General features: G+C 40.7%; 1 protein-coding gene across 5 annotated transcripts in view; it reads right to left on the bottom strand.

The window, feature by feature from the left end:
- Window positions 1–26,346, bottom strand: part of DTNB (dystrobrevin beta) — a 256,123-nt gene extending 229,777 nt beyond the window's left edge. For 4 of the 5 annotated variants that reach the window (XM_060309423.1, XM_060309425.1, XM_060309434.1 and 1 more), the window contains exons 1-2: window positions 25,800–25,987; window positions 3,290–3,357 (exon numbers count right to left, since the gene is read on the bottom strand). In XM_060309423.1, the coding sequence (XP_060165406.1) occupies window positions 3,290–3,356 (67 nt within the window). In that variant the 5' untranslated portion in view covers window position 3,357; window positions 25,800–25,987. Of the gene's footprint in view, window positions 1–3,289; window positions 3,358–25,799; window positions 25,988–26,327 lie in introns of those variants that run through there. The other variant, XM_060309424.1, reaches the window with a different exon arrangement.
- Between the last annotated feature and the right edge of the window lie 727 nt (window positions 26,347–27,073).

Below are 27,073 nucleotides of genomic sequence, written 5' to 3'. Positions count from 1 at the left end.
TGTTAAGGAGAAATATATTATATGTCACTGTATCATCTCAAGAGAAGCAGAAAACAACTGATAAAATTCTATACTCATTCGTGATTTAAAGAAAATAACAGTAATAACTCTTGGTAAATTAGGACAGAAAAGTAGATCTTTCACCTGGTGAAGGGTACAAAACCTACAACAAATATCATTTTAATAGTGAAATACTACATCCATTCCCATTCAAGTCAAAAACAAGACAAGAATGCCTGCTATCTTCCCAACTCTTAAATACAATATCTGAGGTCCTAACCAGTACAGTAGGTCATGAAAAAGAGGTATAAGGATTGCAAAAATAAGAGTCAAAATGGCCTTCTTTAAAAATAATGCAGTTCCATAGAATGTACACCACCAAGAATGAACCCTAATGTAAACCATAGACTTTGAGTGATTATGATGTGTCAATGTAGGTCCATCAGCTGTAATGGACGTGCTACTCTGGTGTGGGTGCTAATAGTGGTGGAGACCATGCATGTGCCAGGGCAGGGGGTATATATGAGATAGCTCTGTTCCTTCCTCTTTCATTTGGCTATGAACCTAAAACTGCTCTAAAAAAATAAAGTCTTTTTTAAAAATGATGTACATGTAGTTACCTACCTAAGCAGAAGTCTAAACTAACCATTAAGACTAATGAAAGAGTGGAGAAAGATCATTGGATTCAAAACTGACATACTAAAATCAACCCAATACCTAGATGACAGGGCCAAGTCATAAGGCTAGCAAATGGTGATTTCTGCATCCTCAGAAAGTAATTATAACGCAGATTTGGGGTGATGCTGGAAATGAGAGTGGGGCTTCCCACAGCAGATACCATTGCCACCAATGCAATACCTCCTGTGAAGAAATAGAGGAGGCTCAAGAAGCCATACCCACCGAACATCTCCCAGACTGTTCATATCCTTGAGTTTGTTACAGGGAATGGTAATTTATATGAAGTTAGTGTGTCAGTGATAACATTCACTAAGTAGTAAACCCAGTTCTTTGCAGAATACCCAATTTCTACTTCAAATATCTACCCCAGTCATGCTCTCTCACATGCCCATGTGAGTGCACCCCAGGTAATTCTTAGTATGAGGAATTATTATTTATTTGGTTTCCATTTTTGTCGGTTTCCCTTTTAAAATGTAAGTGGTATGAGTGAAGTCAGGGACTGTGTTTTGTTCTCCCCTATAACCCTAGCACCTAGAATGGTGCCCGGAATGTAACAGATTCTCAGTAAATGTGTTAAAAATTAAATGAAAAGATGGTCCTTTTGCTGAGTCTGGAAGGGTAGGCAGGAACAACAAGCCAGATGAAGGTGAAGGCAACCCCATAAGCAACAGCACAGGGATATGGAAAACACGATCTATCTTGGGGAAAGCCAGTTCAGAACTGCTGGGAAATGACACACAAAGCATGTGATGGAAACTGGGAACCAAGAAAAAGAGTCCAGAAGGGCCTCATCTGGCACACTGCGGAGCTTGGGCTTTCTCGGGACCGTGATGACGAGCCCTGAAGGGATTTAAGAAGGAGTAACCTAGAATAAATCTGGGTTCAATCTGGCAGCATCAGAGATCACCGATTTGAGAGTGTCAAGACTGAAGGAAAGGATCAGAAACCAACTGTTTTAGTTTAGAAAAGTAACAAGGATAAAAATATTAATAATAAACACAGCTTAATGCCACTGAACTGCATATTTATAAATGGTTAAAATAAATATGATTTATGTATATTTTACCACAATAAAAAAAGAGAGGAATTTTAAAAAAAACACAGCTAGCCACATTAAATAACTACTTATCTGGGAAAGGAATGTGCTAAGTGCTTTAGTCACATTATCTCATTTAATCTTCATGATAGTTCTATGAAGTAGGTACAATTCCCATTTTATGGATGAAGAAACTGTAGCACAGAGAGAGAAGGTAACTTGCCCAAGGTTATACAGCCAGGAAGTGAGGGAGCCTAGATCCAAACCCAGGCAGTCTGACTGCAGAGCCTGGATTCAACACCATCATGGTATGAGGAACAGACAGATTCAAGACTCACTTTTGAGGGAACACTCAGCTGCACTTTGCCATTTCCTTGGAGGTGAAAGGTGAGGTGGAGAGAAGTGACTCCAAGCTGTCTGGCTTAGATGACTAGCAGTTAGCGACTCAGAGCTACAAAAGTCCTTAAAGGTCACCCAGACCGACTGCCTAACCAATGCCAAAAATTTCTTTTCCTCCTTTAACGAACAGTTATCTAGGCTATGCCTGGCAGGACAACGTAGGTCTGAGTTGTGTCAAACTCTGACTCCCATTACTAAGACTCTAAAGACTTAAAATAGCTTGATAGTTGGAAGGGTCTTCTGAGACTTGATCTGCTGATTTTCACTCTGTGGTAGGTAGAATTCTAGAATTCTGCAACTACCTCAGGGGCCATCTCAAGCTGACTGCTACTTCCCCCACCCCCCCCCCCACACACACCACCCCCCCCCCCCCCCGCTTTAGCCAAGCAGAACGAATTTTATGACACTCATGTTGAAGGTCCTTGTAAGGAACACAGTGCTTTTAAAAGGTTTCACAATCATTGGTGCAAACTAATAACCTTATTTCCTGGCTAAGGAATTTGAGGTCCACCAAGTGTGAACGCACTGGTCAAGGTCACACAGACAAGCAATTGCAAAACAAAACAATCCTTCAAATACTGGGAACTGCCTACTCTTCCTGGCCATCTTTTTCTTTGAGTTTCATATAAGAAACATATAAGAATATAGGAATATATGAGAATAAATAAGAATACATCAATATAAGAATTTTTTAACAGAAGATTTCAAACGGTATATAGTAAAGTAATATACCAAAGTACACATTCCTGCTTTTACTTTTTCCTACAGCTCTAAGTGTTTCCTAACACTTAGTCCTCACTACCTTAGAATCTTTATCTAGTGTAAGGTAATTTACACAATATAATGTATTAATTATCTATCACCACCTGCAATCTCATGGTAACAGTGGAGTTACAGCAAGAAGTCTAAATTGACTGGCATGCCTTAAACTCACAGATATTTTAGGTAACATTTCTGCCTTTTCATTTATGACCTTGAAGAAAGCAATTCAAGTCAATTCAATTAAAATATATGCTCTGGCTTGGTGTCCTCCAACTGCATGATTCTTTAACTCCCATTCTTCCCTTTCTAAAGCCTGTAACATAAAACTTATGATTAATGCTATGACTTGATCGGGGGAAAAAAAAAAACATTCCCACACATACAAACAGGATTCCAGAAGCACTAGGGACTCACGCATTTCTATGAACAGCTGCCTCTTCTCTGCCATGGTCTTCCGCTTGTTCCCACTTTCCTCAATCATCCTAGAGACAAAGAAGGATACAGTAAACCAATGTGTAATTTGACAATTCCACCAAGTGCTTATCAGTCTGTTGTGAAGAGGTACAAGAAACCAAGCTGTGTATGCATACATTAAAAGGATATCAGTAAAAATAAAGTAGAAGCCTGATACAGAAAAAAACAAACTGTTGTCCCTTTATTTGATAGCTTCTAAAATATTATAAAGTCAATACTTAAATGAGCTCATACACTTGCTTCCTGTGCTGAAAATATGGGGCCACGTCTTATTTCTAACTTTGTTTCCTCTGCAGAGTCCTGGATTAGTTGAGACATTTTCCCCATATTCCTACTGCTTTACATAGATAAACATGTTACTAAAGATAATTTAGGTAATAATTATAATGAAAGGCTATAATAAAGAACATCAGGATAATTAGCTTATACATAAAAAGTATAAATAGAATCTTTTATTTTTATATTAAAAAGTATTAAACAAAAAAGGTATTCATCCACAAACTCAAAGAACTCCTAAATGTAAGTTTTTAATCACATGACTTTGGCTATGCCAGTCACTCTGTTTAAGAAAAAACTCTTTCCATGCATTATCTCATTTAATCCTCCCAACAACTCTGGGTGCTGGCATTATTATTATCCCCATTTTACAGATTAGGAAACAGATGCCTAAAAAAGAACACTAACTTGCTCAAGGACACACAACTCAGAAGCGGTAGAGTAGAATCCCAACCCTTTCATTAAACTTCTTTCATAATTTTTGCCTCTAGATGCATATTTTCAAATCTTTATGCTTAAAAAGCTAGAACACAATAGCCCACTGCATGGACCCTACTGATGCAAAATCTGTGACATCTCAGCCAAACTTCGCCTTACTCTATGAAGAAAAAAATATCTAAACAAATAGCATAAGCTAAATATCCCTAAGAAGATTAAACTGCTGTAAATCATGGAGTGATTTATATACCATTGTCGAATACGTCAGAATCACGAATTAAATGGTGACTACACAAATTACATATCTATTAAAGCAAAGTGCCTGCTGAAAGTTTAGTTATAAATATATCCTAAAGAAAATTTATAATGTAAATATATTCCTTACCATTCTGCAATTAATATTTTGATCATTAAAACTATCCCTTTCCGGGCTTCCCTGGTGGCGCAGTGGTTGAGAGTCCGCCTGCCGATGCAGGGGACATGGGTTCGTGCCCCGGTCTGGGAAGTTCCCACATGTCGCGGAGCGGCTGGGCCCGTGAGCCATGGCCGCTGAGCCTGCGCGTCCGGAGCCTGTGCTCCGCAACGGGAGAGGGCACAACAGTGAGAGGCCCGTGTACGGCCAAAAAAAAAACTATCCCTTTCCTAGATCACTGAAATGTTACCAAATAGGCTTCAATGTACATGATGGTTACCTAACAATTTGCCCCCAAGAGGAAACAGTTTTAAACGGAAAGAAAGTAAGCCAAAGAAAAAGCAACCAGAAACAGCAAACATCTAATGAAATCTAGGTCCTAGAGAAAAAAACAAGAGTTGGTACCAGGAGCCTATAATTATAATGAAACGAAGATATTCAAAAGCCTCCCCCTGTCCCCAAACTTGGTCTCCCACTGGGTAATACAAATTTTAAATGCTAAACACAGATTAAAACAGAGAATCATAATGTCCTTTATAATATATATCATTTATTATATACTTCTACTTTTGCTATTTCTTTAAATCACTTTTTCTCAAAGTAGAATTATGAATTCCTGGAGATCCCTAAGTTTTTCATTACAGTTTTCTAAATTCTGTCTTTATTTCCAGATTAATCTTTAAAAAAATTAATATAAACATATTTTAGATCATCTGGATGACCACGAAACTACAAGTACTGCCGATGCCACTTCAGAGCCCACATCTGCATGTGTGATTACTGTGGCATTGGAAGCAAGAGAGCACGTAAAGCAGGCGTCAGCAAGCTAGAGAAACTATAGTACCTGGACCAGATCTGACCTGCCACCTGTTTTTGCAAATAAAGTTTTACTGGAACACAGCCAAACCTATTCATTTATGTATTGTCTAAGGATGCTCTCATGCTACAACGGCAGAGTCGAGTGTTTTCAACAGAGAGCATCTGGCATGCAACGTCTAAAATAATTACCATCTGGTCCTTTAAGTAAAAGCATGCCAACCCAACCTAAAGCAATAGTAATTAATATTGCATTACTACACGTCTGGCTTTCCCATGGTGCCTGATAAGAAATCCTTTATTAGCTACTTTCTTCTCTGTCTTACTTCTCCACTCTTCTACCAGTATTTCCTAGGGTCTAAAAAAAAAATTTTTTTTTAAATTTGCATTTGAGTCCTTATAGAGCATTTGCTTCTAGGGTAACCCAAAACAAGACAGATTTGATCCTGTAAAACAGACCTTCAAGATGAATTCTGTAAGTGGATCACTCGCCAACAGATGACAAGGATCCCAGTGATGGTAGTAAGTAGCCTGGTGAGAACCCCTGGTGTGCTGCTGCATGGACAGTACTAAGACTCACGAAGTGGTGGAGCTAGTAAGGGACACAGGTAGAAGAAGATAATTGGCTTATACAATAGCTTTAGCATTTGAGAGAGACAGGAGGACTGGGAATTTTAAAGACAATTAAATGGTTGAGCTTTTGTTAAGTAGGACGGATGCACAGAAGAAAGAAAATGTCAAGGCTTAAATCAGCCAAGTACCAACTCAGAGCATGCTATAAGAGCCAGAGACCTCCATGGCAGCACTTTTTAAGGAACCCTCAGCTCCCACAACTTGAGAGTAGATTGTGCTAAAAATCAGGCTCAAATTCTGTTTATGAAAGTAGGCAGCTTAACAAAGAAGACTGAATTCATAGTCCAGCCAAGATTCCCCTGAACCCTACAGGCCTGAAGAGGTGGCTCTCTGCTCTTGCTACAAGGGCAGTCTCCTCTGCCTAAAGACTATGCAAAGTTCTCATCTGAGATGCATGCCTAGAAAGATGCCGACCCTCCTCAGGATCTGTTTCTACCTCCCTCACTGCTTCTACGCTAATAACTAGGGTCAAGTCTTACATCATCAGAAAGGGAAGGTACTGTCCCTGCTTTGGATGGAAAAGGGCTGATTCATCAAAACAGCTGCTGGACCTGACGATATGCACTAACAGGAACTGGAAGAACATACCTGGGAATGGACCTTGAGAGTGCTGAACTTGAGCCAAGTGTAAAGTAAGACAAAGTTTGTTGCCATGGCGGTACTCAACCCATGACCCAGGATTTAATATTCTGAAAAGGACACCTGGCGCCAGTCCTAATATGCCACTAGACTGGCTCATTTAAGCTGGGCATGCGGGTTTTGGTGGCCTACAGAAAATGAACTGGAGATGCTGGAACTGCAGAGCAAGTATTAAGGAAACAGTTAATAGGGTGTTCCCCTTCCCCATATCTCCTGGCCTTTACTGAATCCTTCTATACTGACTGACAGCATCTGCATTTTGTTTGTTTGTTTGTCTGTTTAAACAGAGAAACGAGGCTTTCTCTGACCTCTGAAGTCCATTTTGTTCCTTGCATGTCAGGCCTGAAATGCTATAAATTTACCACTCCCTAGAAACAGTCTTAACCAATGATTGACTTAAGTTGGTATATACTCTACCTACCTTGCCTCCTAAAAGGGTGTAAATCTGAGGACATGTTTTACACAGGCTCCTAGAGTTCCCCAGTGGGAATAAGCTTCAGTCACCCACAGTGGTAACTTGCTTGATAACAAAACCCTTATCTGCTAACTTCCCTTCCCCATCTCACCTCCCGGTCCCCTGCTGATGTTTGCAGGGATAACCTCCAAAACAAAATACTTGCACGCAAATCCTTGTCTAAGAGTCAGCTTCTGATAGAACTCAAACTAAAATATTAAGTCTTTTCATTTCAACCAAGCTTATAGTTCAGATTTCATAAAATCCAAATGTATGGGGTACACATAAATTAAGATTACTATAAATGACTTCCCCAGGCCTTAGCATGACTCCATTCCAGTGCTCCATGGATCCTCATACCTCCATCTTTGTAATTATGATTTTAACAGTCCACACTCAACAAAGATCTGACCCTACTACCACACCTGATTACGTCCTTGTCTTCCTGATATAACTTTAAAGATCAACAGTTACATGAACGTAAACACATGTCTCTTCTTCCTTCCACTTGGACTCCTGGCACTTTGCCTTTTCTGAGCCTCATAATCTAGAAGTAACCAACACCTCCTTATCATTCACTTCACATACTAACTCTGATTTCAAACACTGCCATTTCCTTCCTCATAATCACTCTCACATCCACCCTTTTTTCCCATTTCAACTGCCAAAAATCTTTGTCCACATGAATGTACAAATAAAATTCTCTGACGCCGTGATCTCAGGACTCTGCAACCCCTTCTTCCTGTGGTTCATCCTGTGAGATCTACTAGGTACATTTATTCAAACGTGTTTGATCTTCACAGGATCCTGATCACCCTACTTAGGGGCTTCATTCCACCCAATTAAAAATAATCAGAACACAAAGTGAAATAAGCCAGACAGAGAAAAGACAAATACTATGTAATCTCACTCATATGTGGAATCTAATAATACCAAAAAAAGTCAAACTCATCATAGAAGCAGAGTAGATTGGTAGCTGCCAGGGGCTGGGGGGTGGGAGAAACGGGGAAATACAAAGCACACAAACTTTCAGTTACAAGATGAATAAATCCTGGGGATCAAATGCACAGCATGGTGACTGTAGTTGATAATACTCTACTGTATATCTGAAATTTGCTAAGAGAGTAGATCTTAAACCACCACCGCCACACACAAAAAAGAATGAGCTAATTAACTTAACTGCAGTAATCACTGCACAATGTATACATTTATCAAATTATGTTGTACACTTTAAACATATACAATTTTATTTGTCATTATAGCTCAAAAAAGGTGGGGGAAAACTCTAACAATATATTTGAACACCTTTCCATGTCACTGAATACTCTTCAAAACCACAATTTTGAATGACAGAATGGAATTTTATCACGATCATTCATCCAAGCCTTGACTGTTGACAATTATTTCCAACTATCTACTTCTGCGAACAATGCAACAGTTAACATCTTTAAAGTAAAATTAAAAAAACGAAGAAGAACCAGAGTACAGCTTTAGTCTACAAAATGAAAGAAGACGAGAGTCCTAGCTATGAGAATGTAAGCAAAGTTTCTTCCATCTGAAAGGAGCTGAAACTGTTAGGTTCCTAGAAAAGATTATTTAATGACCCAAGCCCAAGGTCAAACTGAAAAAATGCACGATTCATGAAAGGAAAAATTGATAAGCTGCATCTTATCAAAATTAACTGCTCTGCAAAAGATACTATGAACAGAATGAAAAGACAAGCCCCAGAGTGAAAGAAATATTTTCAAAACACATATCTGATGAAGAACTTGTATTCAAATTATGAAAAGAACTCTTAAAACTCAACAATAAGAAAACAGCCCAATTTTAAAATGATCAGGGCTTCCCTGGTGGTGCAGTGGTTAAGAATCCGCCTGCCAATGCAGGGGACATAGATCCCACATGCCGCGGAGCAACTAAGCCAGTGCTCTAGAGCCCTCAAGCCACAACTACTCAGCCCGAGTGCCACAACTACTGAAGCCCGCGCACCTAGAGCCCGTGCTCCACAACAAGAGAAGCCACCACAGTGAGAAGCCCGTGCACCGCAACGAAGAGCAGCCCCCGCTAGCCGCAACTAGAGAAAGCCCGTGCGCAGCAACGAAGACCCAACGCAGCCAAAAAATAAATAAATAAATTTAATGATCAAAAGATCTGAACAGATACCTTACCAAAGAAATTATACGGATGGTAAGCATATGAAAAGAGGTTCAACTGCATTTGTCATTAGGAAATTACAAAGTAAAACAACGAGATACCACTATACACCTATTAGAACGGCTAAAATCCAAAAAACTGTCAATAGCAAATGATGACAAGAATGTAGAGCAACAGGAACTCTCATCCATTGCTAGTGGGAATGCACAGACAGCCTGGTTGGAAAACGGTTTTGCAGTCTCTTACAAAACTAATCATAGTCTTACCATACAATTCAGTAATTGCACTAGGTATTTAACCAACTAAGTGGAAAATGGATATTCACACAAAACTTGCACCCAAATGTTTATACCAGCTTTATTCACAACTGCCAAATACTGAAAGCAACCAAGGTGCCCTTCAATAGGTGAACAGATAAAGAAACTACTACTTTCATAAATGGAATATTATTCAGCAGTAATAAATAAGCTATCAAGCCATGAAAAAACCTGAAGCTTAAATGCGTATTGCTAAGTGAAAAAAGCCAGTCTGAAAAGGCTACATACTATATGATTCCAATTTTATGACCTTCTAGAAAAAAACAAAGCAATACAGATGGTAAAATAATCAGTGGTTGCCAGAGATTTGGGAAGAAGGGAAGAGGAATGAATAGGTGAAGCACAGGGGAAGTTCGAGGGTGATAAAACTTCCGTATGATACTGTAATGGTGGACACTGACACCACACATTTGTGAAAACCAAAGAAAATTACAACACAGAGTGGACCTTAATGTATGTAAAAAAAATTTTTTTTAATCCTTTAGGGGGGGCTTCCCTGGTGGCGCAGTGGTTGAGAGTCCGCCTGCCGATGCAGGGGACACAGCTTCGTGCCCCGGTCCGGGAAGATCCCACATGCCGCGGAGCGGCTGGGCCCGTGAGCCATGGCCGCTGAGTCTGCGCGTCAGGAGCCTGTTGCTCCGCAACGGGAGAGGCCACAACAGTGAGAGGCCCGCGTACCGCAAAAAAAAAAAAAACAAAAAAAACAAAAAAAAACACCATAGTAATCCTTTAGGGGGTCAAAGAACCCCAGAATGAAATGGAGAATATAACAAAACAATCTAACTGTATTACAAATGTATGAAACAGCCTCACTGAACGGTGGGGGGAAAGTATAGTAACCTAAGTAACTCTAGAAGTGAACAGAGTCTGTTAAAACTAAAGGCAAAATAAAATATATATAAGTACTGTACTCTGGTTTCCCACAGGCTATGGGTTAAGAATTCTAATACTGCTATGCATGTATGCATAACTGAACAATTAAGTAAACAGATGGCAGATGGTGAAGTGTGAGGTTACAGATAAGCAAGGTGAGAAGCTATAATGATTCAGGTGGTAATGGAATGGATTACAATTGGAGACATCAGTATACCTTCATGGTTTACTCAATATAGATATATGGATAGTTACATATAAAAGCATTTGTAGGTATGTGTATATGCATTAGTATACACATATACATGTCCTTGCTCTGTCAACTGAGAGGGCCTAGAAACAAAAGTATCCCAAAGCACTCAGCACATTTAGTGGCCAAATTTTTGTTTATACCACCATTCTTCAATAAAAGGAACTAGGGCTCCTCCGAGAAATGCCTGACGCAAGAAATATACACAATGAGCCTGGAGCACCTTGTAGTATAGAAAGTAAAGAAGTCCTGGGAGGAACAAAACCATATGATAGGGGTATATCAAAGGGACACAGAGGCTAACTGAAAGAGCTCCCAATGGCCAAAGTGGGAAAAATTTCAGCAACAAAATAAAGTAGTATTAAATATCCTTAAGTTGATACTGATACATGAGAATGAAGAATCGACAAATATCCTGTACAGAAAAATTCCAAATAATTGACATGGAGACTCTGCCCTGAAGAAGGTGGAACATAACTCCTCCCTCCTTAAGTGTGAGCTGCACACAGTGGCTTCCTTCCAAAGAGGTGAAGGGGGAGGGGGAAATAACTTGACAGTGGAGAAACCTGATAAACACTACCTCAGCTAGGTGATCAAGTACAACACCAACAGTGATAAATTATGCTGACAGTATGGACCCTTGACACGATGTGATGAAAATGGCATTTTACCTCTGTGGTCTTCCCCTCCAAAACCCATAAACCCCATCTAATCATGAGGAAAACATCAGGCAAATCTCAATTGAGGGAAATTTACAAAATACCTGACCAATACTCCTCAGAAGTGTCAAGTTTCATCAAAAACTTGACCAGAAAAAGCCAAGAAACCAACAAACCCAAGAGAAGTCTAAGGAGAGGACAACTAAATGTAATGTGGTATCCTAGATGGGATTCTGGAACAGAAAAAGGCCATTAGGTAAACGCTAAGGAAATCTGAAGAAAGTATGGATTTTAGTTAATAATGATGTATCATCACTGGTTCATTAACTGCAAGAAATGAACCATACTAATGTAAGATGCTAATAACAGAGGGAACAGGGTGTAGGATACATATAGAAACTATTATTGTTCAATTTTTCAGTAAATCTAAAACTGTTCTAAAAAAGTAAAGTTCATTTTTTTAAAGACAGTACAATTACATATTTCTTCTCCTTTATTCTCTTAACTGACTTAAAAAACAATTGCTTTTTAATACAATATAGATAAAACAATACAATACAATATAGATAAAACAATAAAATTGTATTGTTGGGCCTGTAACATACAGAATTCTTTAATAAGACATAATCTTAAATGTCTCTGTACCTAACCACAGTGCTTTAAAATAAGCAAAAATTGATAGAACTGAAAGGAGAAAGAGACAAATCCACTTATACTTGGAGACTTCAACACTCTTCTATGATCAATACACGTAGCAAGTCGAGATGAATATGGAAGGACTCAACTTCACCATCAGCCAACTAGATCTAATTGACATTTGTGGAACAACCCACCCAATAATGACAAAATACAAATTCTTTACAAGTGCACATAAAACATGCATCACCAAATTCAGAAAAGCAAAGTCCTCTGGAGGTGGAAGTAGAATAATGTGACTGCAGAGGAATACCAACTCTATTAGCTATGATTTATTTATTAGGCTGGGTTCTGGGTACACTGTACTACTATTCTTTATGCTTTATATGCCCTATTTCATAATAAAATTTTAAGTCATTAGAGTATATTCTCTGGTAAACCTTTCCTTTAGTGGTCTGGAGGGTTAAAGAGGCAGGTCTCCATACATTTTATTATTAAAATGGACTACACCAAAAACCATAACCTCTGAACTTTTATCGAAATATACAGAAACGCTCACAAACTCCATAACTTGGTATAATATTTATTATTTCAAAACCTCAGCAATGTCTTCTACGAGTATGCCAACAGTATTGCTAACAAAGGATGGATTTTTAGTTTGTCACCAAACTAAAATTGTTATTTTTGTCTATGTATTATTTCAGCCAGTTTTACTAAAACGGGAAGAAGAAAAGTTTATGGCTTTTTGTCTTTTACTCCTGAAGTAAGAAATCTCCAAAGAAATTTCCAGAAATATATCATTAAGTTAATAAAATTTTAAGACATTAATCAGGGACCTCTCTGGTAGTCCAGTGGTAAAGAATCCGCCTTCCAATGCAGGGGGCATGGGTTTGATCCCTGGTCGGGGAACTAAGATCCCACATGCCTTGGGGAAACTAAGCCCACGCGCCTCACCTAGAGCCCAAGTGCCTCAAACTACAGAGCCCACACGCTCTGGAGCCCGCGTGCCACAACTAGAGAGAAACCCTTGAGCCACAACTAGAAAGAAATCCGCACGCCACAACGAAGAGCCCGCATGCTGCAACCAAGACCCGACACAGGCAAAAAAAATAAAAGATATTAATTAGCACACAACTATAATCATCACCGAAAAAAGCTCAGTAAGTTTGTCTTCATATTCGGAATGCTTCAGTTTAAAATATCTCAACTGACCATATTAGCCTCATAATATCATTAAGCAAATACCTTAAGGCCCAATATACTCAATGGTATATATAAACCCATACATCAAATAGTATTTTTAACAATGTTAAGGGTTTTTTTGGGTTTTTTTTTAGTGATTCCTTTTCAATCTGCTTAGACCATTATTGTTTTGTACTTTGCATGTGACTGAAAACAAGCTCCTAATATAAATAGAAGTACCAGCTCCGTTTGTTTCCTGCTGTTCATGTGTCCTTGCATTAGCACTTCAGTCTTCAGTTGAATCTGAAACTTCAATCCGCAGGTTCTTTGCAGGAATCTTTTTAAACCCTTTGTCTATTCATTCAGCAAGCTTCATTTCATGCAAATCAGATAATATAATCTGAAAGATCCCTAAACCAGGTAGAGGTTAACTGTAGTATGTCCAAATAGAATGTAAGCAAACAAATAAGGAGGCTCACACTGTCGGCCCCTCCAGGTTGTGGCGTGCCCATGATCCTCCCTTCAGGTTACCTCACTTTCCGTACCTGATGTATATCATCAGACATACAGACGGAGTAAAGTGTCAAACTATGATTTAAATATTAGTAAAGTTAATTGCCCTTTTTTTTTTCTTGTTATTCCCTGCCTAGAAGATCATTTTGCACGCCTCCCACTTTGGAAACCATTACTCTTAAAAAAAACTAGAATGAAAAGATGAGACTGAGCTAGGCTTGAGGAGCAAATAAGGAATGTGAATGGCAGAATCAGATGAGGAAATTTAGAGCCTAAGTGGTTAGTTAACTTGGCCTAACATTCCAAAGCTAGTAATTCGTGGAGTAGGCAACCAATCTGACAATAAAGCCTATTCTCTTTCCACTGTGCCACATCACCCCCTCCAGGGCAAACACGACGACTCCAGGACTCAGGAAAGAACACAGGTCCCCAAGCCCTGGTGCTGCGCAGACCTTAGGTCACAGTTAAACAGGGTCAGGAGGCTAGTGCAGCAAAACGTCTGGACCCTCATTAGCCCTGTCAGGGAAGCAATGTGTTCCAGAGCTAGACGAAGTCTGCAGGCAGAAGTTAAGTAAATCCCACAGTAAAGACTAAAGGAAAGAAAGCAGGCTCTAGAAATGTTTCCAGAAAGTCTCTATACTACACCTAAGTGTTAAGTAACCCTCACTTCCCCTGAATCTTTTTGTTAATGTCTTAACTTCCAGCTCTTAGTTACTTCAAAGCACCTAGGTGTCAAAACTTCTTGTGTAAGTTCATTTTCTGCCAGCAAAACTCCTGTCAGTTTTTCTCTGGATGCTCCTTAAATTCAGAAGTCAGAGATCACTGTGCTTGTCACTAACACGTTCTTAACTGGAACTTATCAAACTCCCCTATAAGAGAACTAACTTCCTTGCTTATTTCAGGAAAATTCTCAACTATCCTTCCCCTAATACTTCTTTTCTTTTCTCTTCTCTTTCAGATTAAAAAAAAAAAAAAAAAAAAGCCAGGGAAAGTAAACATTGGTAAAGCCCTAGAGATTGGGTTTTTTGGTTTGTTTGTTTGATTTTACAAATCTGAAAAAGTTCTCTACGTTCCAATAAAAAATATTCAGTGACTGCACTCCATTACTACAGAGTTCTGAAGAGCAAATACAACCTCCCAGGGCTGTGGTAACTGGTGTTTTTGATTTTGACTGGCAGCTAGCGGGATCTTAGTTCCCCAACCAGGGATCAAACCCAGGCCCCCGGCAGTGGAAGCGCATAGTCCTAACCAGGAATCCCCTGTGGTAACTGTTAAATAAATTATGTAAAGCATTTAGCACAATGCCTGGCACAAAACAAGAGCCTAATAAATGTTAGCTGCTATTATTATTATTATTGATATTATTATGTAACTACCCTCTTGAATGATGCCTAGACTAGAATTCTATTGGCAAGACTCTTCTTCCTTAATTTACAGTTTTTCTGATTTACTTAAAAGTATAAAAATATAGAGCTGGAAGAAGAGAAAATACTTTTTTATCAATCATTTACAACATTTTAAATCTGGAATAGAGGGACTTCCCTGGTGGTGCAGTGGTTAAGAATCTGCCTGCCAATGCAGGGGACACGGGTTCGAGCCCTGGTCCGGGAGGATCCCACATGCCGCAGAGCAACTACGGCCGTGCGCCACAACTGCTGAGCCTGTGCTCTAGAGCCCACGAGCCACAAATACTGAGACCGTGTGCCACAACTACTGAAGCCCACGCGCCTAGAGCCCGTGCTCCGCAACAAGAGAAGCCACCGCAATGAAAAGCCCGCACACCGCAACGAAGAGTAGCCCCCACTCGCCGCAACTAGAGAAAGCCCGTGCACAGCAACAAAGACCCAACGCAGCCAAAAAAAAAAAAAAAAGTCTGGAATAGAGAAAGGGTTTTAACAAAATTGAAAGGCGGTAAAAGAGCTAGAAACGCCGTGTGCCCAAGGAATCAGAAAATAGAATATAAGAAAATTGGGGCAGGGGAGTTCCCTGGTGGTCTAGTGGTTAGGACTCAGCACTTTCACTGCCATGGCCCAGGTTTAATCGCTGATCAGGGAACTGAGATCCTGCAAGTCACATGCCGCAGCCAAAAGAAAAAAGGAAGGAAGGAAGGAAGAAAACTGGGGGAAAGTAAGGCACAAAAAGGAGAAACAGACACCTCTAGTCTGCTAAAGACAAACCTCATAGTTTTTCCTAAAACCTGCCATGGGCTGCTTAGTTCATAAAGACGAAATTTTAGTTCTAAGAAAAGATACTAAACTACTTACCTAATAAGCAAATATTAAAACCATATGAACTGGGCTTCCCTGGTGGCTCTGTGGTTAAGAATCTGCCTGCCAATGCAGGGGACATGGGTTCGAACCCTGGTCCAGGAAGATCCCACATGCCGCAGAGCAAATAAGCCCATGCGCCACAATTACTGAGCCTGTGCTCTAGAGCCCATGAGCCATAACTACTGAACCCATGTGTCACAACTACTGAAGCCCACTTGCCTAGAGCCCATGCTCCGCAACAAGAGAAGCCACCGCAATGAGAAGCCCGCGCACCGCAACGAAGAGTAGCCCCCGCTCGCCGCAACTGGGGAAATCCCACGCATGCACAGCAATGAAGATCCAATGCAGCCAAAAATAATAAATAAGTAAAATAAATAAATTTATAAAAACATGAACAATAAAGAAAAGAGTACATTCTTGAAATGACACAAAGCTTTAGTTTTCATAGTCATATTCAGGAAAAAAGTATCCTTGTTAGTTATTTCTATAGTTATAGTTAAAAAAAAAAACCCTAAACGGTGTTTTAAAAAGATATATAAGAATTACTTTTTCAAATGACTTTGGAATTAGTGAAAAAAATAAGACCAATTAAATGTATTCCAACCTAAATCAAATTATTTGTATTTCTTTTTGATCACATACGCAGCATGCAGCCTTCATACCAAAATCCTGGATGTTAACAAAATTTCATTTCTAAGTTCTCATATCTTTAATTTCAGTTAACATGTTGGTAGTAATGATTAATTATGAGCTACAAAAACCATAGGCAAAGCAATGGAGAATCAGAATGGAAGGGCTTGGAAATACCCAGGTCTCATATTTTGCACATCCAAATAAATAAAATGTCTAGTCTCAGGCTATGGTTGTACTTCACAATAAAGGCATGGAAATAGAAACCCAGAACCCCTAACCCCTGGTCCATTATACCACCTTTCTATATGTGAAGACACTAGGATAATTTTTCTGCCTGTGGTCTGTAGGTAAAATTTCATAAACAATAAATTAAAACCACAAATCCAAAACTTAAGTGCACCAAAAGATCCTATTTTTTTTTTAAGTTTTAAAAGAGAAGCCACAAACTGGAAGAAGAACTTTGAAGCCATCTATGTGAAATATTAGCATCCAAAATGTATTTTAAAATTATAAATCAATCTGAAAAAGACAACACAACAGAACAGGTAAATGATGAAAACCAGCAAATCACAGAAGAGGAAAACTTAAGAGCCAATAAAAACATGGAGCAATGTTCAAACTCATTAGTAATCAGAAAAACATGTAAGATTAATATAATAAGATTGCATGGTACATCCAGCAGATTTGTAAAAATTATAAAGCCTAAAACACCAACGGGTGACAAGGCAGGGAAGGAACAGAAGCCACACATCGCTGGTGTGAATGTTAATTGGAAAACTACTTCAGAGTGGAATTTAGCAATACACACGGAAGTTGAAGATGTGCATGGCACACATACCAGTAGTTTACTCCTAGTACACACTCTAAAAAACATGCATGTGTACACAAAGAGACGTGACAAGAATAGCGGCATTATTTGTAGTAACAAATAAAATCAGAACACATTAATTGCCAATCCACAGAAAAACATAAAACTGTGATATACCCAATAACAGAATCCTATTCAGTGAAGAAAATAAATGCACTAGAGCTACATATATCCATATGGATAAGTCTCACAATACTGAGAGAAAAAAAAATAAAGTTATAAAAAGATATAATTAATACTGTTAATATAAAGGGGTTTTTTTTAATGCAAAACAATATACATTTTAGGGCTACTTACATATGTAATAGAAGTATGAAAATATGTACAAGAATGAAAAGTATCAAATGCAGAATAGTGGTTCCCTCAGAAGGGGAGGAGAATACAACTGGGAAGCAGTAGGGGTTCAACTTTAAAAGGAGCCTAGTGTCTTAAGTTAAGTGGTGTGTACACAGGTATTCACAATTTTTATTCTCTATACCTTTTTGAGGGCCAATATTTCACAATATTTAAAAAGTTAAAGGAAAATAAACTCAAGGTCCAAGCAACATAGTTTACTCCGGAGCCCACATGCTTAACCATGACACTATTTATTCTATTTTTGTTTGTGCAGTTAAAAAAGGTTTAGTCATTTTAAGAAACTGCTCAAGGACATGTAAAACGTCACACCAGTAAAAAGCAATGAAGTATCTGACTACAGGAAAATTTTCACACAAATCATATTGGAGACACAAAGTGGTCATATCACCACACGCAGGAATCATGTGGGTAAGCCAAAAAAACAAAACCCAAGTTGAACTTGGTACATAAAAGTCTTGTTTAGAGAGAGCATATAGAAAGAATATGGGCTTTGAAGTTGGACCTGGTTCAAATATCACTCCTGTCACTGATTAGCTGTGTGGCCCTAAACAAGTTTTAACTTCTCTGAGCTCAATTTCCTCACCCAAACACTGGAGATACCATACCTAGCTTCCACAGTGGTAAAGATTACAGTGTAGCCATTATCTATGAAAATCTCTTGAATACAGTAGCCTCACACTAAATAACAGTTGTTATTACTTGCAGAAGAAAGTCTCTCTCTGGCAACAGGAGACAGAGCAAGCAGAGATAAAAATTAAAAGGAGAGAGTAAAGAGTCTAGAAAAAGAAGCCAGGAAGAAGCCTGAATGGTTAGGGACTGAAAAAGTCCTTATAGAGTCCCTAAAGTTACTCCCGCCCAAAAAAAATTTTTTTTACTGTACACTATTGGATTATAGTGAGGCTTAGTTACAGGAATATTTGGTCCAAACCTAATTATTGCTGAAATGCCATAATGTATAGCATATATATATAATATTATAATATATACCTTATATGTAATATTGTTAATATACAAAAATTCAAGATCAAAATGTGTTTTCTTTAAAAGTTCATTTTTTGGTTGTTAAAAATGTATTAACAAGTAAATCAAATACAATGTATCTGTTTCTCTCAGTTATCTGCAACTCAGAAAGGTCTGTCCTACTCTTAACATATTAAAGAGAAATCAATGATAATTTCAACAAATGCCAAAAAGCAATAAAATTCAACACCCAGTAAAAATATAAACCAAGAATAGAAGGAAACCTCCTTAAATTGACAAAAGACACCTACCAGAAACCTTTAGTAAGTATCATATCTAACAGTGAAACACTGGAAGCATTCCCATTCAGGAAAAAGATTAAAATGCCCATTATCATCACTGCTATTCAACTTTTGCACTGGAGGGTCTAGGCATTGCAATAACACAGAAAACAAGATAAGTGGTATCAAGTTTAGAAAGAAGCCTGGTCAATTAAGTCTTCTAGTCAAAGCAGCCCAGTAAGTAAACACTTCAATGCATCCCCTCTGCTCCAAATACACAGTAATAGATATGTTTAAATATATTTTTTAAGTTACTAAAAAGGCTCAAAAACAAGACAACCCTCCACGTGGATCAGAAACAGAACAGATACACAAAACTGTGAGCAGGACTGAAGCTACAGGCTTGCTGGACTCTGAGTCTAGAAGCAGGTGTATACTTCCTTCAGGGCAACAGTGACAGAGTGAAAGAGGTGGAGAAACAGGAGACATCTGAGCCAGATTCACTGCTTAAAGCCAAGGATGAGGCTAGAGCTGAAAGGAAGTGAAAAAGTACTGCTGTCAGTCTCTGCCTAGAACTATGGTTTATGTGGTGCTCTGGACTCTGAAAAGTGAGAAGATAAAAACACAGCCTCATGACCAGGAAATGAACCAAGACATTCACACACTCTGTGAACAGATCTAAAATAGCCCAAATTACCTCAAAGAGCAGGACCCTGACCATTATCATATCTGATTTCTTGACTAGAGTCCAATCAGTGGAAGCACCTGAAATATCGCCACACAGAGAAGGGTGAGCACAGAAATAAGAGAAACAAAAGCAAAAGTACTCACCCTCAAATAAGTCTGTAAATCAAAACTTCAAAACACATAAAGAGGGCTTCCCTGGTGGCGCAGTGGTTGAGAGTCCGCCTGCCGATGTAGGGGTCACGGGTTCGTGCTCCGGTCTGGGAAGATCCCACATGCCGCAGAGCGGCTAGGCCCGTGAGCCATGGCCGCTGAGCCTGTGCGTCCGGAGCCTGTGCTCCGCAATGGGAGAGGCCACAACAGTGAGAGGCCCGCGTACCGCAAAAAAAAAATATATATATATATATAAAGAAGTATAATGCTAAGAAAGACAGCCAACAAAAGCAACAATTAGAATATAAATTCATACCAGATGCGGTTTAATTTTACAGAACAGTCTGACAAAGATTTTTTTTTAAGTACATTTAGGGTGCTAGGATATACAATTTTAAAATTATTGGGAATGCAAAATTGGACAGGCAGTTTCTTACAAAGCTAAAGACACCTTTACCATACGATCCAGCAATCACGCTCCTAGGTATTTACCCAAGAAAGCTGAAAACTTATGTCCACACAAAAACCTGCACATGAATATTTATAGAAGCTTACTCATAACTGCCAAAAACTAGAAGTAACCAAGATGTCCTTCAATAGATGAATGGATAAACAAACTGTGGCACTTTCATATGATGAAATATTATTCGGCAATAAAAAGAAATGAGCTATCAAGCCAAGAAAAGACAGAGGAAATGTAAAGGCATAATGCTAAGTGAAAGAGACCAGTCTGAAAGCCTAGAATACTGCATGATCCAAGCCATATGACACTCTGGAAAAGGCAAAACTATAGACACAAGGCTTCCCTGGTGGCACAGTGGTTAAGAACCTGCCTGCCAATGCAGGGGACACGGGTTTGAGCCCTGGCCGGGAAGATCCCACATGCCGCGGAGCAACTAAGCCCATGTGCCACAACTACTGAGCCAGCGCTCTAGAGCCCGCGAGCCACAACTAGTGAGCCCATGTGCCACAACTACTGAAGTCCACGCGCCTAGAGCCCATGCTCCGCAACAAGAGAAGCCACCGCAATGAGAAGCCCGCGCACCACAACCAAGTGTAGCCCCCGCTTGCCGCAACTAGAGAAAAGCCCGCGCGCAGCAACAAAGACCCAATGCAGCCAAAAATAAAATAAATAAATTTATTTTAAAAAACCAAAAACTATAGACACAGTAAAATGATCAGTTGTTATCAGCTCAGCAGGAGGGAGGGGGGAATGAATGGGTGGAATACAGGGGATTTTAGACCAATGAAATTATTCTGCATGATACTGCAATGACATTACATGAAATGTCATGTGATAACATTCTGCATTTGTCAAAACCCATAGAACTGTACAACACAAAGAGCAGAAGCCTAATATAAACCATGAACTTAAGTTAATAATAATGTATCAATATTTATTCATCAGTTGTAACAAATGTACCACACTAATGCAAGATGTTAATAACGGGAAAGTGCCCCTGAAGAAGAGGGGGTTTATAGGAACTCTCTGTACTATCCACCCATTTTGGTCATATTCAGTTATGCACATAATTTTTTTAATATCATGGACAGTTCCACTTCTGGGTGTATACACAAAAGAATTGAAAGCAGGGATTTGAACAGATATTTGCACACCCATGTTCATAGCGGCATTATTCACAATAGCCAAAAGACAGAAGCAACCCAAGTGTCCATTGATGGATGAATGAATAAGCAAACATAATGTATGCATACAACAGAATAGTATTCAGCCTTAAAAAATAAGGAAATCCTGGGAATTCCCTGGAGGTCCAGTGGTTAGGACTTGGCGTTTTCAATGCCGAGCGCCTGGGTTCAATCCCTAGTCAGGGAACTAAGATTCCACAAGCCTCGAGGGGGGGGTCAAAAAAAAAAAAAAAAAAAAGGAAATCATGACACATGTTACAATATAGATGAACTCTGAAGACATTATGCTAAATGAAATAAGCCAGACACAAAAGGACAAATACTGTATGATTCCACTTATAGAAGGTGCCGAGAGTAGTCAACTTCACAGAGACAGAAAGCAGAATGGTGGTTGCCAGGGGCTGGAGGGAGAAAAGAATGCGGAATCAGTGTTTAATGGATACAGAGTTTCAGTTGAGAAAGATAAAATGTTCTGGAAATGGACAGTGATGTTTATACAACAATGTAAATGTACTTAATGCCACAGAACTGTACAATTAAAAATGGTTAAAATAGTAAATTTTATGTTGTGTATATTTTGCCACAATAAAAAAAAATGAGGGAAAGTGCTGAAAAACTGGTTTTCCAAATTAAAATATATATATATCACTTCATTATACCATATAGAAATTCCACACAGAAAGCAAAACTTCTTTTTTAATTTTAGAAGAAAATACAGATATATAGAATTCACACCCTGGGGTAGAGAAAATTTACTTAAACCAGACACAGAAACAAATTTTGTTAATTTAGTGTAAAATTTTCCATAAATATAACATTAAAATGTAAAACTTGTATACAACTAAAGACATTGTTAACAAAAGGAAAAGGCAAGCCTCAGACTGGCAGGATGCTTTGGCAACACATAAATCCAGCAATGAATTAGTATCCAAAGTAACCTAACTGCCCCACAGTTAGTGGAGGATACATAAACAGTGATTTAAGTCTACAACTGAACACTACTCAGCTTTTAAAAATAAATGAACCAGATCCACAAGTGGCAACATGGTTAAACCTCCATCAATTAATTTAAAGCATGCACCCCTTTGACCCAGCAATTCTACTTTTCATTCACTGCAGCAATGGTGAAATGGCAAACAGCTTTAATGGACATTAATGAGGAGAGGATTAAATAAACTACAGTACAATATATACTATGTATGGTATTGTGTAGTAGTCAAGAAGAACCAGGTAGATCTTTATGTTCCATCATGGAAAGATCTCAGACATTCTGTTAGGAAGAAGTTGCAGACCAATGTCTACAGTATCATGTCATTAATGTGGGCATCGGAGGAAACCCTACTTCTTCCCGTATTATCTATATATAGATGAAAATGCATAGAGAAACGTCTGGAAGGATCACAACAAACTGATAACTGCCGTTTTGGTGGAGAAGGGAGTGGGTCAAGGAGCCTTGTATTCTGTCTGTAATGTTTGAGCATTTAATAAGACAGTGCGCATTCATGAGCCATTTGCAGAGCTGCAGTACACAGCCCCAGACTGCACAATACAACTCCAGGAGCTGCCATTCACAGGCACTCCGATGTGAACGGCATCCCCTAAAATTGGGCAGTATACTTCCTGCACTAGATGCCACAGCCCTGATACTTGTATAACTAGAAATAAATAAAATGAGAGGTGATGAGAGTATTTACTGCAAACCAGCATGAGGGAGTTTCTACCGTGATGTAAATTTCTATATCTTGATTGAGATAGTGGTTACAAAGTATAGACAGTCCCCAACTTACAGTGGTTTGACTTTAGATGGTGCGAAAGCAATACACATTCAGTAGAAACTGTACTTCAAATCTGAATTTTGATCCTTTCCCTGGCTAGCAATATGCAGTATGATACTCTCCCGTGATGCTGGGCAGCGGCAATGAGCCACAGCTCCTGGTCAGCCGCAAGAGTAAACAACCCAGATACTTACAACCATTCTGTTTTTCACTTTCAGTACGGTATTCAATAAATTACATGAGACATTCAACAGTTTATTATGAAATAGGCATTGTGTTAGATGGTTTTGCCCAACTGTAGGCTAATGTAAGTGTTCTGAGCATGTTTAAGGTAGGCTAGCCTAAGCTATGATGTTCGGTAGATTGGGTGTATTAAATGCATTTTCAACTTACCATACTTTCAACTTACAGTGGGTTTATCAGACAAAACTCCACTAGACCAGCTCTGCACAGGACATCTGTGCAGACACCAGTAAAGCTGATTTCAAAATAAATGTAAATTAAATATATAAATAAATAAAATACAGTATCACTGAGAAAACCTAGAACAAGGCATCCAAAATTACAGGACCTAGGCATCCCAAAATAAGAACTAGTAGACACCTGCTGGTTGCACTCTTAAGTACACAGTCATAAAACTAAAGAGAAATTAACTTAGTTCTTCAAGGCTTACTACACAATGCCAAATTTGAATTAATATTTTATTTTTATATAAGGAAACCTAGGTCCTGAGAGATTTATACTAAAGATATAAAACAAGTGGTAACTTGGCATTCTATTGCTTTTAAATCTGATTTCCTAAGTAGAAATTTTGTCTCTCACACATAGTGGACACTCAAAAGCCTTGCCAACACTACCTTGACCACACAATCCCCTTCAAAAGTAATTCCACTTATGTACGATAAAAATTCTCACAGAACTCATAAAAGGTCAAGTTTTAATTTGGCAGGCAAAGTAACCCAACAGGCACTGCAACCCAGGCAACTGAAACAGCAGCCTGGAGCTCGAGAGTCCAGAAATCCAACCAAGGCAGAAAAAAGGCAGAATCCCAGCCCTTACAGAAGAGCAGAGGTACATCCTCTTATGACAGATCTAAGATCCAAGAACCAAGATAAAAATGAAAAAGTGTTTTCTAGACAAAAGTACTCTCCTTCCTCAAGTGATAGAAACAGGCCAGAATGGGATGATTTGAAGCAAGGGCCCAAGGAGTAAGCTCCTGGCAGCCAACATGCAATAAAGATGTGAAAGTGGCAGCATGACCACAAGATATGACAACTCCATCACCTTAGCCATCACTTTAAATGCCCAGACCTAAGAACCTGGGTTACCTCACACGGCAAAAAAAAAAAAAAAAAAGAGAGAACCGGAGGAACAAGGGAAGTCCATTCAGCCATCCCTAACACCAGACTTATCAATAGTGCTCTGTGTAAAATAGAGCAAAACCTTGCTTGGTTCATTCATTCAGGCAATAATACGTAGGTATTTAGTGCCTGCTGTGGGTCAGGCACCGTTCTTGTCACTGAGGATTTAGCAGTTAATAGTCATGGAGCTTCATTCTACCCGGGAAGAAAGGTAACTTCTTTTCTCTTTCCAATTTCCGTTTCCCTTCTCTCTCTTTAAATGTTACGCAGAAGTTCCTTCAAAACTCTCCCAAGTACCTCCCACAAGCTTCTTTGACCCTCCTGCTTTAATCCTCAAAGCAAGCAATTTTATGGCTCCAATTTCCCAATACTGGGGAAAAGAGACCTAAAGTGGATGAGACAAAATTCAATGTTGCTTTGTACTTCATACGCATACCTTTACAACCGAATTGCCAGCACTTAAAGAGCAAATGATGGTTGTGTTTTACACAATTTTGTGGCCCCAGTGCTGACCACGGCTCTCTCCCCAAGGTACCTAACCAATAAACGTTTGCTGAGGCTGCTGGAAGGTCTCCCTAATCCCAAGGCCTGGCACAGGAATTTAACAGCAAGCATTCGTTAGCTGCATCCTTCCTCCTCTCAGGACACTTTCCTTTAACGGGTGACCTCGGTGCACAGGTTCACTGATAGGTGCCTCGGGAAATAGTGTTTTGAGGTGATGTGAAATAAATTCCTTTCCCTCTGCCAGGGCCTGCCTGCCTCACCTGCCCTCTGCCAGGACCTGCCTCCTTCGCCCCCTTAAACACCTAAGGCAGAGCCTCCTCCCTGCGAGCCGGGCACGGGCAGCATCAGCCCTACGCCCGCACCCCGGCTCGGCGCCCTACGACCAAAGCGCGCTCGGGACCCCGGAGCCCCCTCCGCGGCCCGGGGCTCAGAGCCCGGCGGTGGCGGCCCGGAGCTCCGCTCCATCCCCCGCGCTCGCCCCTCCAGGTCCGGGCGCGCGGCGCCGTCTCCCCTCACAGCGCGCGCTGTGCAGCGGCCCCGGCTCCCCGCGCGCCGTCTCCGCCGCTCCCGGCCCTGCACCCCCGCAGGCTCCCGAGGTAAGGGCGCTGCGCGGGCTCCTTCCCGCTTCTCGCGGGCGCGAGGCTCTGGCACCGCGCTCCTCTCCCGCAGCCTGCGGCGGCCGCCACAAACCCCCGCAGTACTCACTTCCCGGCCGGAGCTGGGGGCGTCAAAAAGGTCTCCGGCGGCCGCAGCCTCCTCCGCCTCCTCCGGCCCGGCCTCCGAGGCTGAGGCGGTGGCGGCGCCCGCTCAGGCCCCGGAGCCGCCCCCGCGGCGAACGTTCTCAGGAACCCGGCTCGCGCCGCTTCCCCGCCCGGCACGCGCAGCGAGCCCGCCCCCGGTGCGAGGGCGCGAGGGCGCGGGGGCGCGAGGGCGCAGGGCGGGGGCCGGGCACGCGCCGCCTGCGCGAGCGCGCGGCTGGGGGCGGAGCTTCCGCCGCGCCGAGGAGGGGGCGGGCCAGCGGGCAGAGTTCCCCTCGAGGCCCGCCCCCTGCGGCCGGGTTCCGGGCGGGCGGAGTAAACTTGCCCCCTGCGGGCTTTTCCCTTGAGCCAGCTGTGGGCGGCGGAGTTGCGTTCCAACTCCACAGGTATGTGCCCCGCCGGCTGGATGCTCGGCCCGACGTGACTACAAGGTAAAGAATGCAAAGAACCACCCCCATGAATCATTCATCCGCACCTCGAGCGCGAGACCCTGCCCTGAGTGATCTTTCCGTGTTAATTCAGCTCAGCAACCGTTAACTGAGCACCGACTCCGTGCCTAGCGCTGTAGCACTGTACCAGGTGCTGTGTGGGTACACCGTCAAGGTCCCTGGTCTCCAGCAGCGCGTAACTTAGTGGAAAAGCGGCCGTGTAAACAAGCAGGTCTGGTGATCCGTGCAAAGCCAAGCCACGGTGAGATGCTGTGGGAGGGTAGAGGAGGAAGAGATTACTTCCGCTTGGAGAATGCAGAGGGATTCCTGGAAGAGGTGGCATTTGTATTCAGCCTGCAAGGAAGAAAAAGAGAGAAATCCTAGGAGAAAAAAAGGGAGGGCATCAAAAGCTAGGTAAACAGCTTGGGCAAAGGAACAGAGAGTGACCAAGGTTTACCATCTCAGCATCAGCTTGTTTGTTTTAATATCCGTTTTGCTAGAATCCTTTCCAAACTATGTGAAACAGGAGATGGTGCCAAATGAGGAACAGCAAAGCTTTTTTTTAACGGCTCAAAGGATCATTTTCTCAACTTTATTTAAGGCTCACGACAGCAGTGTCCTTTAAGGACTTTTGATACGTTAGTGAAGGATGTAAATCTCTAAGCTAAGAGAGCCCAGGCCCCTGTGCTTTGAGTCTGGTTTTTCACTGCTTTTTGGCACCTTATGGCAAGGCAGATCGTACCACCTTCTGCTGCTGTCTGTCTGCCTGCCTGTCTTTAGGACATCCTCTTCC

This window comes from Globicephala melas, chromosome 12 (assembly GCF_963455315.2).
Source record: "Globicephala melas chromosome 12, mGloMel1.2, whole genome shotgun sequence".
NCBI classification, from domain to species: Eukaryota; Metazoa; Chordata; class Mammalia; order Artiodactyla; family Delphinidae; genus Globicephala; species Globicephala melas.
The sequence above is the reverse complement of the archived record's forward strand: the minus strand, read 5'-3'. Positions and strand labels throughout refer to the sequence as shown.